Source organism: Natrix helvetica, assembly GCF_964273705.1.
Source record: "Natrix helvetica genome assembly, chromosome: 5".
Taxonomy (NCBI): Eukaryota; Metazoa; Chordata; class Lepidosauria; order Squamata; family Natricidae; genus Natrix; species Natrix helvetica.
In genome coordinates this window covers 52,622,428-52,636,725 of record NC_138551.1, presented here as the reverse complement: position 1 = coordinate 52,636,725, position 14,298 = coordinate 52,622,428, and the positions used below count along the sequence as shown (strand labels likewise).

The 14,298-nt window shown below is 41.6% G+C and overlaps 1 protein-coding gene across 2 annotated transcripts in view; it reads right to left on the bottom strand.

Moving 5' to 3' along the window:
- The window catches only part of NEURL1 (neuralized E3 ubiquitin protein ligase 1), a 139,452-nt gene that overhangs the window by 73,030 nt on the left and 52,124 nt on the right, over positions 1 to 14,298 (bottom strand). Inside the window, exon 1 of one of the 2 annotated variants that reach the window (XM_081955653.1) lies at positions 3,205 to 3,342. The exons of the other annotated variant lie outside the window; for it this stretch is intronic. Within the exon in view, the coding sequence (XP_081811779.1) occupies positions 3,205 to 3,238 (34 nt within the window). The 5' untranslated portion in view covers positions 3,239 to 3,342. Of the gene's footprint in view, positions 1 to 3,204; positions 3,343 to 14,298 lie in introns of those variants that run through there. 2 annotated transcript variants of the gene reach the window in all.

The following is a 14,298-nucleotide window of genomic DNA, read 5'->3' as shown; positions in this document are numbered from 1 at the left end:
TCTCTAAATAATAGAATGACAAAACATCAGCTATGATAGAAACAGTGCCCATTTTTATTACTCTGAAATACAATCTAAATGTATACTTATATATGCAACTATGCTTCAAATCAATACCACATGTATGTTATGTAGATTTAGTCAACAAATTCAGGATAATCTAATAGAAAGGGGAAGAAAGGACCCAACTGACTGCCTAATTTTAAGAAAATAACCACTTCTGTTGAGGTTTTTTTAGAAAATACTTTTTATTCAGATTGCATATGAAAAGAACAATTTCTGTTTGCACAAAATTAAATTAGTGTATTATTACTCTGAACAGTCTGCCCATTGTTCATCTGCTCTGTGCAGAATGAGAAGATTCAAGACTTAATCTCCAGTCAATAGCATGGATATAACTTCCAAGAATGGATGCAAATTATCTTCTTCAGGAGTATAAGATTCCAATACTTTTTGTTATTTTGTATTCCTTTCTTATGTGATTCAGTAACTTATTTCAAAACAATAATATTATTTTCTAGTCCTGATTATGAGATCTATCAAGGCAGTTTGGTGTAGTGGTTAAGACATCTGACTAGAAACTGAGAGATATTAAATTCTAGCCCTACCATAGGCACAAAGCCAACTAGGAGACTTTGGCTAGTCACTCTCACTGACAAGCAATGGCAAGACAATAGCAAAACACTTCTGAAAATATTACCAAGAATACTGCTGGGACTAGTCCCTGCAGTGATCAGGAGTCAACACTGAGAGGGAGGAAGGAAGGAAGGAAGAATCAACTACTATCAACCTATCATAATTTCTCATTTTAAAATATTGCTTTAAGAACTTTTATAACTGCAGTATATTAAAGCCCATTCAATCTCTCAATCTTGTTTTAAGAAACTTGGAAGACGTTGAAGACCAAACCGGCAAACTTCCAGCACAATTTGCATAATCCCAGACAAACTTCCATTAAAAGATGCATTTGGCAGAGAAATGAATCAATGATTCTCTAGAGATTCAAATCATGCATCAAGGGAAAGAAAACAGGATATCCCAAATGAAAGTTATGAAGTTACCAAATCCAGAACATGCGGTAATTTTTTCCTCACAAGGGATATAATGACCAGCTAGGCTAGCTGTATACATAAAAAATATGTGTCAAGTCTGCCATGGGGAATATGCATGAAGACTCTATGCTATAAAATTGTTTATTCCAAGCAAAACTAGGTTTTTTTCATGGCAATGAAAAACAAAGTAGAAAGTTGGTATTTTGTGGCAGTAATTCATTAAAAGGTAAAGGTTTCCCTATCAGCCATGTCCAACTCTAAGGCACAGTGCTCATCTCTGTTTCTTGGCCGAAGGAGCCAGCATTGTCTGAAGACAATTTCCGTAGTCATATGGCCAGCGCCAAAGATGCACGAAATGCGGTTACCTTCCCACCAAAGTGGTACCTATTAATCTACTTGCGTTTGCATGCTGATCATAATTTGGTGCTCCACAATAAATAACATAGCATGCAAAAATGTATCTGTGACTTAAACTCTGCAGGGATTTTTCCCATTCCCATTTTCTTTTTTATAGTTTTAATAGGACTTTTGCAGCAACTAGAATCTTGTGCCTGCAGTTTTCATTAACTGAAATATTTTTCTCCCATACTATGCTAGCCATATGCATCCTTTTTTCTGCATTATCCTCCTTGTTTAATCAGTCTCCAAATAAATTAAGCCAGTACAGTATGGTCACCATAAGGCAGGAATAACTAGTAACTTCTACTAAATAATATTTCCCAGAAATAATTCATTATTAGGGCAAAGATTCAAAAGAGATTCATGATAGTAATTATTCACCTAGATTAACAGCTCCACATAGCCTTTAAAAGCTGAAGAAAACCCAGCACTTTTTATTGAGTTCCTCAGTTTTGTTGTGAAAATACATGAAAGTTATTTTGCAAACAGTACGTGACATGTGATATGCTTATAAAAATGGGTACCACCTGTATTCTAAAATATTATGATTGCATGTTGAGAATAAAATATGGATTTGACAAATAATTGATTTGAGCTTTAATTAGCAAACTGTCAAGATTAAAAAAAATCAAGGCAAGCATTTTAGATACCGCTACCACATATAATGTTGTGGAAAACAAATGATACCTTCCACATTAATACCATATTTATAAACAAAAATACACCCATGGAATCTACTCTCATTCTATTGTAAAGCTGAAATAAGGACATTTGTATTAATACTTTAAAATAAAACAGTTTACTATGTAATATAAAAAAAGTAACAGAGAACAGCTGTGAAGAATAAATAATTTCTATGTTAAGTATATTCTGTTCTATCCACTGTTCAGCGTTACTGATATCAGTGTGAAGCAATGCTTAACTTTTCCATTGAAATTACTCAGGCTATTATGCCTTAATATGTGCCAAAATCACAGACTACAAGCATGCAGAGAATATTCCATCTTGCTCATCATCTTGAAACTTTTGTCCCTGCAATGCCCCTCCTTCTTCTCTTATGTACTCTTCTCCATGATCCTGTCAAGGCAAGCAGCATTCTGTGCTAAAAGGCTTGACAATGGATCAGCTCTTAACAAGCTGTACTGTAAAGCAAATGCCATTACAGCCAGAGAGAACCATCTCCCACTATCCAGGAAATCTTTAAGATAAAACTCTGATCCATTTCTTAAGTGGATGCATCTTCTGTGCCTTCAGACCGTCTTGTCAAACACTCCCAGTGCTCTTTTCTTTTCCTTTTCCCATGCAGGATATCTGTCAACCCACAGGAAGCAATATTCTTTAGACAAACATTTGTCTTATAAAACAAAAGCAGCATATTGCATACAATCAGATAAAAGAGGCACATGGGTATTCTCTCTCTCTCTCTCTCTCTCTCTCTCTCTCTCTCTCTCTCTCTCTCTCTCTCTCTCCCTCCCTCCCTCCCTCTCTCTCTCTCTCTCTCTCTCTCTCTCTTTCCCCCCTCCCGCCCTTGTGGATTCTGAATTAAATAAAGTCTCTTGTTAGGAAGATTGTCTCTAAAAGAAAAGGCACAGAGTACGAAGGAGACAGGGGAGACTGCAGCTCCTTGCTATAACTCACTTACCTTTCTGGGCCATATTGTCCCTTGCTGCAGAAGGCTCAGGCAAAAGGCAAGCAATCTACCAACATTAAGAATTTGCTGCCTAACCATCAGTGCTGCTGGCCAGCTCCTTACCGTATATTGTGCTTCTCGTTAGCTGTCCCCCCATCGTACTGCGCAAGGTGGTTTGGCTACCTTGCAGCTTTCTCTTTCACAGGACGGAGGTGCAGAACTCTAAGCAGGCAGGCATTGTCAGCAGCCGAGAGCCATGGATCCTCCAACAGGAGAGAGGATTGAACGACTCTCCATAAATACATACTCATGAACATACGACAGAAGCCAGCAATCAGCCTCCACCCACTTTCCGACCCCCCTCAGGCTCAGCAGTAAGCAGAGGCATATGTCATGATTATTTACATAAGGAGGAGACTTATGACTCTGAAATAGCTCCAGCGGCTCAAAGCATTTTACACATACAATGCATCCCAGTCCCGAAGTGAGTCAAGGGCAATCAGCACACCCTAGGCCCATTCTCTTTCCCCTCACTTGGGGTCACACTTCAGATAAATCACTGGGTGAAAAAGAGTGGATTTCTTGGCTGGCAAAGGGATGGCAGTGTGCCTGCTCCTCCACCCAAAGGTATTCTAGTTTCTAAGCAAAACAAAATTGCTGCCTCTGCAAATTTCACTGTAAATATAAACCAGATTTGTTTATAAATCAAATGTCTGGCTGTCAATTAAACTTGCTATCCACCTCCATCATTGTGCAATTTAAAGGTTTTTGTTAGAAAAGAGGAAAGGAAGAAGGAAGGAAGGAAGGAAGGAAGGAAGGAAGGAAGGAAGGAAGGAAGGAAGGAAGGAAGGATCAATGTATCACATATTTGCTGCAGTAGCACTGAGTTCTAAATATTCACACTACCAAACACTGTTGGCTCAGATTCCTCTGTGCTTAATTATTCAACATTTCAGAGCAAGAAAGCATTTTCTGAAATGCAGCATGATTCATTCTAGATAGTAACAGCAGAAACATTATCTTCTGCACACATATTCTCAAACTAGCTTTTTTGGTAGGATTGCAGTTTAACTCAGGCAGAAAGCAGCTTCCACTTTAGTCCATTATCTCTGCTGAATAATTATTAAGAGTACAAAACTATGGAAGCAGATTTGGGGGCAAGGAGAGCTCAAGCACCTGGGCTTCTGACCCTGGACTATAAGTCAAAATTTGGCACTTTTGGATCTAAATAGTCCAAATAGGAACCAATCAGTCCTATTGTTCTCAAACATGTACCCTAGGATCTATTTCCTTGATTCCAGAAATCAAAGTTGTACCAACCACAGACAGCCATTGTCCACTTTCTATAGAGGAAGCCTACTTGGCATTGGAATTTCCATTGCTAAGTGATCATACTGCTTAGCAACAGCAGTTTTGGTACTCCTGCTTGCAGTCATTAAGCCAGGATCAGGTTGTGAAGAGCCTTTGGAGCTTCAACTGGTCCAAATCATAGCATCTGGGCAGCATTGGGTACACCATCCACATAACATTATTGCTACCTGAAGTACATTGATTCCCAGAATGCTTGTCATCTTTAAAACCCTCCGTGGCATATGCCTAAATTACCCATGGGATGTCTCTTTGTTTTGATTTCTGTTTTCCACCAATTTGGTCAAAACATGCATGCTCTGGGTCCCATTGGTAAAGCAGTGAACTTAGTAAGTCCTAAGAACCATGTCTTCTCTGTTGTGCCTGCTTCCTGGCTGAGCTAGAGATTATCCTGACTGTTGGCCTTTCATAAGGCCATGAGAACTTGGCTGTTGTGTTAATGGATCTCTGATGAGGATGCTGTTATGTCTATTCAGAGATGGGCGTCACATAATGTAACAACCAGTTCACCCAGGAAATGTGAGCGTGCATGCCATCTGTGCATGCAAGCGGCCTTCCACCCATGCACCTGGCTCCAAAAATGGCGATATATGGCCGAAATAGTGCCACGGCGCATGGGCGGCCACCCGTCAGTCAGAATTATGGTTTGCCTGAACCAGTCCAAACCGGCAACAGCCCACAACTGTGTCTATTGAATTTGCTGCTATTGAATTTTTTGAGACACCCTACTTAGGATTTCTTTTTTGTTGTTTTCATGTAATGAATAGTGGCTTTGATTCCATTTTTAATTTTGCTCACCACCCTTCGATAGACGTGTATCATGTAAAACAAGTAAATTAACTCCTTTTACAGTTAACTGAAATGTTTAACTTTTCTGTGTGTTGTTGAAGTAATCTCATTTTAAGATCATACAACATTAATTGCATATTTAAAGGAAACTTGCACTGATTTATGTGGATAGGAGGTACAAGCTTATTTTATGGGTCATGTAAGCTGTCCGATATCAGTTTTATTACCTTCCTATTTTAATAAGACTTCTAGCTAGGAGCCAGTCAATTCTTTCAAAACTTCTGACCACTTCAGATGTGGAATAAACCGAATAAGAAATGTTTATATTGAATAGATTGCCAAAAAGCACTCTGAGTTAAATCAAACTTTTTTTTTAATTCTGCAAAAGCTTTTTAAAAGATTTCGTCAGGAGTTCATCCAAAGTAATAACATTATGAGAAATCCAGATCATTCTTTCCCCTAAAAAAGATGTAAATGCCATTTTAAAAATGGGTTTATCGCATAATTTAAGATGTGTGGCCTGATAATTTCCATGTAAGACTTTCAGCTTTATGTGAAGACCTGACATCAATACATGAGTAAACAGATATTTCAGTACATGCCAGGATTTCAGTGAAGTCAAATAATATTTTTGCAGAAGATTTCCGGGAAGAGGTGGATTCTAAAATTCCTTATACTAGCCAATAACCAAAGCTAGAAAAACGACACAGCAATAAGCCTGAAAAACGTGGAAAGTTAAATCAACCTTCCTCAATCTGACATTACAAACTGTGCAGTAGAAATCACACATGATGTCTTTGTCAAAGAAATATATTCAGCATCCTGGAAATACGGTAAATTTAAAATCATGGAATAGAATCTATGTGGGATGGCGTCCCCAAATGTAAATAAACATCTGAGTTACACTCATCTTAATCATATTTCTATCATCCCTAGATATTCAAAAGAATTCTAGATCTGTTTAGGTCATATTTCATTTTGCATCAAAGGAGATAAATTATTTCCTGAATATAGTATCATTTTGTATTTACTTCAATATGTAGAGTAACAAGACAGGATACTAAATTCAGGTATTATTAAAATGAGATTAGAGATAGGGATTTCTGGTCTTTCTAAAAAACATAAGGCATCATTAACCTATTTATTTATTTATAATAGTTATATAGTCACCCATCTCACCAAGATGATATTAGGTGACATAAAGAGATTAAAACCAAAGGCATAATATGACAGTTTATATTTTTTGTACAAAATGTACAAAACGGCCTTGTATATGAACTAAATGAATTAAAGCAAGAATGAAACCAACTATAAATCTGAGATTGTAAAAAAATATGACAACCCTGCATAAAGCCCACACAAATTACATCAACTATAAATCTAACACTGTCAAAAATGTGACAACCCTGCATAAAACCTGCCCAGTCATCCCCTATAGTTGGATGAGTACATTGAAGTTTATGTACTGAAAAAGCAATTAAATCAATCAAATCTATGGATGCATATTTATTAAGAAATAGATCTATAGTTAAAACACAAGCAGAATCCTGACCATAACAGAATGCGTAACCTAACAATTGACCTTTCTGCTCTAGTGCAGGATAATGTAGAATAGTCTATGGCAGTGACGAATCTTTTTGTAAACGCATGCCAAAATTGTGTGTACATGCCTATACCCACAATGGAATGGGTTCCACCTATCTGCTCATGTGCAGGGTGGGGTTCACCCTCCCCGGGCTTTGGAGGTTTTCCGGAAGCCTGGGAAGGGTGAAAACTGCCTCCCCTGGGCTCCTGGAGGCTCTCTGGAAGGCGGAAATGGATTGCTTCAGAACTTCTGGCTGGCCCATTGGGCCTGTTTTTTGCCTTTTCCAGGCTCCAGAGGCTTTCCTGAAGCCTGGGGAGGACAAAAAACAGGCCCAATGGGCAAACCGGAAGTTTGGGAATGAATTTCCGGTTGGCCCATTGGGCTGGATTTTCGCTCTCCCCGGGCTCTGGAGGCTTTCCTGAAGACTGGGGAAGGCAAAAATCTGCCTCCCCCGCCCTCTGGAAGGCTGAAAGTCAGCTGGCTGACGCACACGTGTGTGTTGGACCTGACGGCTCGCATGCCGGCAAATATGGGTCTGCGTGCCATCTGTGGCACATATGCCGTAGGTTTGTCATCACAGGTCTATGGAGATTCTCAGTCATCTAGTTCATGGTTGTCCCAAAGTGCTTTTTTAAAAGAAGACAATTGGACTTTCTTTGTTTTTCCTTGAAGACGTTTCGCTGCCCATCCAAGAAACCTCTGCAGTTCTGACTGAATGGAAGGATTTATGTTCCTTGCAGTCATGTGGTCATTAGCACTCTTTCTGTTGCACAGCCATTTGCATTATTTAGGCGACCCTGAGAATACAAATAAATCTCCAAGTGGCCTCAATGATTCTCAGAAAGAGTGCTAATGACAAATGACTGCAAGAAATATGACTCCTTCCATTCTCCACCATTCAGTCAGAACTGAAGAAGAGTTCAGTTGGGTGACAAGTGAGCCATCTTTAAGGAAAAACAAAGAATGTTTGGTTGGCTTTTGACGGAGTCTTTAGATCTAGAAAAATCCAGATTAAATCACAGTATCAAACAGCAGGCCTTGTTTGTTGTTTGTTTCTTTGTTTGTAGGACTGCCCATCTCTGAATAGCATACAAAGATTAAAAACAAACCCAATCATTAAAAGTAAAACCCCACGTACAACAGAGTTTGCCTAATCTGGCCCAGATACTTTCAGGGCCTTAAAAAAGGCTAGCAGAGTAGGGGCTATTGGCACTCTGAGAGGACTACTGTTCCACAAGGCAAGCACTGCTGCACAGAAAGCATCAATCCATTGTTTAATGAAAGGGACCCAGAATATGTCCCTCTGCTAGATGTAATGTGGCAAGCAGAAACAATGGGAGAAAGATGATCCTGAAATAGCCTGACTCTGTGCCATACAGGGATTTTATAGGTAACAGTCAACATCTTGAAATGCACCTGGAAGCCTGAGAGCTAGTGGAGCTCATGGAGTAGCAGTATTGCAAGAGACAAAAGAAAATATCCCACTCCACTGAATTCTGGACCAGCTACAGCTTCATGTTCTTTAAGGGCAGCCCCATGTACAGTATATTATAGTAATCCAAACAGGAGATGACTAAGGAATGAGGCACCATTAGGAGGATCTCCCAATCCAGATATGGACGCAATTGTGTCAGTTCTGCCCTTTCAAAATTGGTGCACAAGCCAAACCTGAGCAATGGCTCTCCCAATCATGGCTGTACCTGCTCTTTAAGTAAGACGCATGAGCCCAAGTTGTACACTGACTCTGTCAGGGGAAGTGTTTTCCCAAGCAGAATTAAAAGTAGAAAACTTCTAGATCCACAGACATTCCTACCTGGGTTGAGCTGAAACCTGTTCTCCCCTATCTAGACCTTCAGTCTCCAGGCACTGGGAAAAGACCCCTGTGGCATCACTTAGTTAGCACAAGATAGAAATGCATCAGCATGATGCTAATACTGTACCCCATGCTGGCAGATATCTCACCCAGAAAGATGTTGAACAGAGTGATGAGAATGTAGAACTCTGAGGCACCCCATACAGGTTGAGCCTGTGGCTTGACCTCTCATCCTCTACAAAGACCAAGTAGGACCGATTTTGAAGAAGAAGAATCACTATAACACAATGCCTGCCAATTTCCTAAACCAGGCCAGACGGATACCAAGATTGATAATATTGAGAGTTTCTGAGAAATCAAAGAGGACCAGAATAAATATACTGTACCAATCCTGAACTCACCAGAGATCATTCACAAGCACAATGAATGTGCCTCAGTATTATAGCCGGGCCCGAATCCTGACTGTTAAAGGTCTTGATAATCCTTGCAAAGTCTTTTGAAGTAGTAGGCCCTAAAAGGGAGCATTGAAAATGGGTGGGCATTGAAAATGGGTGGGTGGGGGGATGTTGGAACCAGCAATGGTCTTTTAAGATGGAGGCAAACAACAACTTCCTTCAAAGTGAATGAAACTAACCCTCTTCACAGAGATGCATTCACCATGCCTGGACCTGCCATCTCCTAGGTGACATTAATTAAGCAGGAGGGACAGAAATTTAAAACACATGTGATTTAGCCAACTCATAGCAAGGAACCTGTCTTTTCATCAGGTCCCACAGGTTTCAGTTCTGCAATAATCCAAGAATCTTTATCTGTCAGATGGCTAGAATAATTATCACAGTGGCCCCGTAGGCATTCCCACAAACTCTTTTTACTAAAGATGGACCAGGTTACTCTGAAGAGGGCCAATATTTGGCACTCTATGGGCACCATAAGGAAGAGAAATCGCTACATTTGAGTGAGTCATATCACCATGAATTATTCCCTAAGAAGCACTCTTACCCCCTGGAGGACATGCTTGGTTAAGAACACTCTTTGTTTTCTCCAGCAATATTCTAAGTACAATTCATGGCACTTCATCACTCAAAGCTACTCTAAAAATTAGAAGGCCCTTTGGGATCCACCTGCAGAGAGAGGCAGCACAGGCATAAGCCAATCCAAGGCCAAGATTGCCATCTCATTCCAAGTAGCAACCAAGACCTCAGTCAAACCACATATATACCAGAGTCCCAGAAACAACCCAAAGCTTCTCCTGGAACCAACAGGGCCCAGCAGGAATGTTTGAATATGTTTTGCCTCTCTGCAGGGAGGTGCAACCCCTAACAGGGAGTGATCTGTCCATTGCAAAGGATTGATGGCAACATGTGCCAATTCCAGATCACATTGCAATAGGTGTCTTATAGATTTTGGATCCCACATTCACCAATCCCAATCAGCATCACTAAAGGTAAGGGACTGTGAAGGAACACCAGGTTGCCCATATTTGCATTAAGCAATCTACAGTCGATATGACAAATTCTGTGATCAAATCAATAGCAGCTTAAATGATTCCCAACCTTTTCTGAAAAAATATGCACTCTGCAACCAAAATGTTCAGAGTCAATATGAGGTTGTGGTTAAAGTATTTGACTGAAATGGGGGAAACCATGTTTCCCTATTTCCATTGTTAACCATGGAAGTTTATTGGATAATTTTGAGTCAATCCTGAGCCAACCTCAACCTATAGCACAAGGTTGGTATAGCTAGGGAATTTATGGGACAGAATACTATTTATATATGCTGCCTTGAGCAGATATAAATTTTTTAAAAAGGAAAATAACTTTTTAAAAGTATGTTATATGAGTACATTTCTTATATTCATATTATGGTTAAATCGCATTTTTGATTTTCTGAACACATTTTACTGAACATTCTTTGTATTATTTTCTGAAACCTATATTTAGGGCATAGGTATATTTTCTTCATATTCCAAATAAGTTTTGCTATTCTTTATTTTAAATTGTTACTCAGATGTAAGCATTGATTATGCTCGTAGTATGTGAAGACTGAAAAAGCTCAAACTTATCATCTGCATGTGGTTCTGAACTGTATCTAATTAAGATATTGAGATGAAGCATCTGGTATAATCACATGTTGGAGCACATGGACAAATATCAATGCCAGGATTTTAAGGAAAAAACCATTAACCTTTTTCTTTTTCTTAAAGGTTGGCATTGAAAAGGACGTTGGTTCTTACTTGATACGCCTATTCTCATAGTTGGGGAGGAGTATCCAGACTGGGTTGACTTCATCCACTCAATAATTGGACTAATCCTGAGGAGACCTTTAAACCACGCCCCTATTGCCAGGCAGACCCCAGCTTTGATGAAGGACTCTATCAGACTTGATGTGTCATCTTCTCCAGACGATTGTTGCAGTGAAATACCTTCTTTTATTACCCATCAAAAAAACATCAAATAGTAACAGCAATAAGGCATTCAAGGAGCCATGATAATTCCAGGGTGGGACTGGATACTCCTCCTCCACTATGAGAATAGGCGTATCAGGTAAGAACCAATGCCATTTCTCCATAGCGGGGGGAGGAGTATCCAGACTGGGACATACCAAATCCATATCATCCCTTGGGAGGGTTTATACAGAATCTATATACATATATGCAAAAATTATACATGATGGTCTGTTGCCCCGTCTCTATGCACAGATTGTAACACCCTGCAGTGACAGAGATGCCCATGTAGCAGCCCTACAAATCTCAGTCAAAGAAACTTGCGTAGCCCAGGCCGCTGACATAGCTGCACTTCTCCTGGAATGTGCTGTGATAGACCCTGGTACCTGAACTCCCTGTGCTTGGTAGGTGGTAGCAATACAGGCTCTTAACCATCTGCCTATGGTAGTAGATGTCACCTTATTCCCCAGGGATCCCGGCTGGAAAGAAACAAACATCTTTCTAGTCGACAATATTTTTTGAGATAAATCCTCAGAGCCCTCCTCACGTCCAAGATGTGCCATTTTTTCTCTAAAGGATGAGAAGAATCCGGACAAAAATTGGGCAAAATCAGTTCTTGAGATCGATGAAAGCAAGAGCACACCTTGGGTATGAAGGAGGGGTCCAGCCTTAAAACTACTCTATCCTGGTGGAATACACATAAATCAGCCCTGGTAGACAATGCCTGTAATTCAGATATCCGCCTAGCGAAAGTGATGGCCACCAAAAAGGCCACCTTGAGTGTCAGAAACTTGAGGTCTACTTTTCGAAGCAGTTCAAAGAGGGCACCTGTTAAAGCATCCAACACCTTGTGTAAATCCCAAGACGAGTACCTATGTACTGTGGGTGACTTAAGATTAGAAGCACCCTTGAGAAACCACTTGACCATAGGGTACTGAGTCAGTGTTTGTGACCTACCGCACAATAGCACAGAAGAGATTGCAACTGCCTGTCTCCTAATAGTATTCGAAGCCAACCCTTTATCCATGCCCGCTTGAAGAAAGTCCAAGACGTGTGGGATTGTGGCTATTACCGGGCCCAAGCTCTTAGTGTCGCACCATGTGCAGAAGGAGCATCATGTAGCACTGTAGATGCGCTCCATTGATTGTCTGTGGGCAGCCTGAGTAGTCTGTATGACCCTGGAAGAATATTTGTCCTCCCTCAGGATGCTCCACTCAAGCGCCAGGTGGTCAACTGGAGCCACTGAGGGTCCGGATGTTGCAGCGGTGAACCATGGTCACCAAGGCCAATGTGGGGCAATCATCACCCCTCCTCCCCCTCCCGCAAGATCTGTATGACCCTGGGAATCAAGGGCAAAGATGGGAAGGCGTAAAGAAGTCCCCGGGGCCATGTGCAGTGGAGAGCATCCACCCCCTCCACGTTCTGCAATGGGAACTGGGAGTAAAACCTCGGGAGTTGAGCATTGAGAGGAGTGGCAAATAGGTCGACATCCAGGTGGACAAAAAGGTCCACAATTGCCTGGAAAATTGCTGGCTGCAGCTGCCACTCCAAATTGTCCACCTCGGTCTGGCTGAGTCAGTCGTCCCTGACATTGTCCACCCCCGCTATATGCTCCGCTGTTATAGAAAGTAGGTTCCTTTCAGCCCAAAGCCCCAGTCTCTTGGCCTCCAGCTTCAGAGCCTTTGATCTGGTTCCTCCCTGCCTGTTTATATGGGACTTGGTGGCTATGTTGTCCGTGAGGACCAGAATATGTTTGCCACTGACATGTTGACGATATTGCTTGAGAGCCAGGTGGACCGCCCTGAGTTCCAACCAGTTTATATTGTGATCTAGTTCCACCTGGCTCTATTGTCCCTGAGCCATGTATGCCTGTAGATGGGCACTCCATCCAAACAGACAGGCATCCGTTGTGACCGTCACTCAGTCTGGAATCCTAAATATTCCCCCTTGGTGATAGCAGGTGACCTCCACCATTTCAAAGAGTGGGATACTTCTGCTGGTAGAACGACCTTGATTTGGGAGCAGCTCATGAGCCTTCGCTGAAATGGTAAAAGAAACCATTGAAGGTCTCTGGTGTGAAGGCGCGCCCAGGGAACAATACCAATGGCCGACACCATGGTCCTAACAGCCTGGATAATGTGGCTAGGAACACCCTATGCTCCCTGATGACCTGGGAGGCTAACTCCCTGAGATTTTTCTGCCTCTCTGGCAACAGAAAGACTGTTCCTAACATAGTGTCTATCAAAGCTCCTAAATGAATCAGCTTTGTGGTAGGGTGTAGATGACTTTTGGCCAAATTAACGGAGAATCCATGATCTCTTAAAGTTGACATAGTAATGTCTAAATCTCTTAGGGCACCATTAACCGAAGATGATTGTAATAAGAGGTCATCCAAATAGCATTGGATCCTTACCGGTACTGCCTCAGGTATACAGCTAATGCCGCCATCACCTTTGTGAAAACTCAAGGCACAGATGACAAACCAAAGGGTAAGGCCCAGTACTGGAAATGGTGCCCTAAGTAACAAAACCTGAGATACTGTCGGTGTTCAGGGGCTATGGGTACATGCAGGTATGCCTCTGTGAGGTCTATGGAAGTGAGGACATCTCCCTGTCTAATACCCTCTAAAATGGAATGCAGCGAGTGCATCTTAAATCTCCGATAGCGCAGAAAGCAATTTAACCGCTTCAGATCAAGAATAGCTCTCTAGCCACCTGAGGCTTTTGAAATCATAAAAAGAATGGAATAATAACCCTGACCCTGTTGATCTGAAGGCACCAGTTGGATAGCCCTTATGCCCAATAGGTGTTGAATGGTTTCCTGCATCAGCTGCCTCCAGGTCAGGTTATTGGAAACCGGGCAGATCCGAAAAAAGCGCGGGAGCCTGGAGAGAAATTCAATGGAGAGACCTGACCTAATGGTGGACTGAACCCACGCATCAGAGGAAAATGAATCCCAACGGTTGGTGAAATACACCAAGCATCCCCTGATGGGAGGAGAGCTGGGCCTAGAATTCTTGCAGTAGGAGCGCCCACCTCCTCCTCCTCTGCCCCCTCGAAAGGGACGCTTCTGCTGTCTGCCCCTTTGTTGCCTATCTGTCTGGTACTTTTGCCTAGAGGCATAGTTCCCCTGATATTGCCTAAAGCCAGAATACCCATCTGACCACGGAAGGTAGAGCGCCGGGGGTAGGGCGCCGCCCAGAAATTGCCCTTCCTTGGA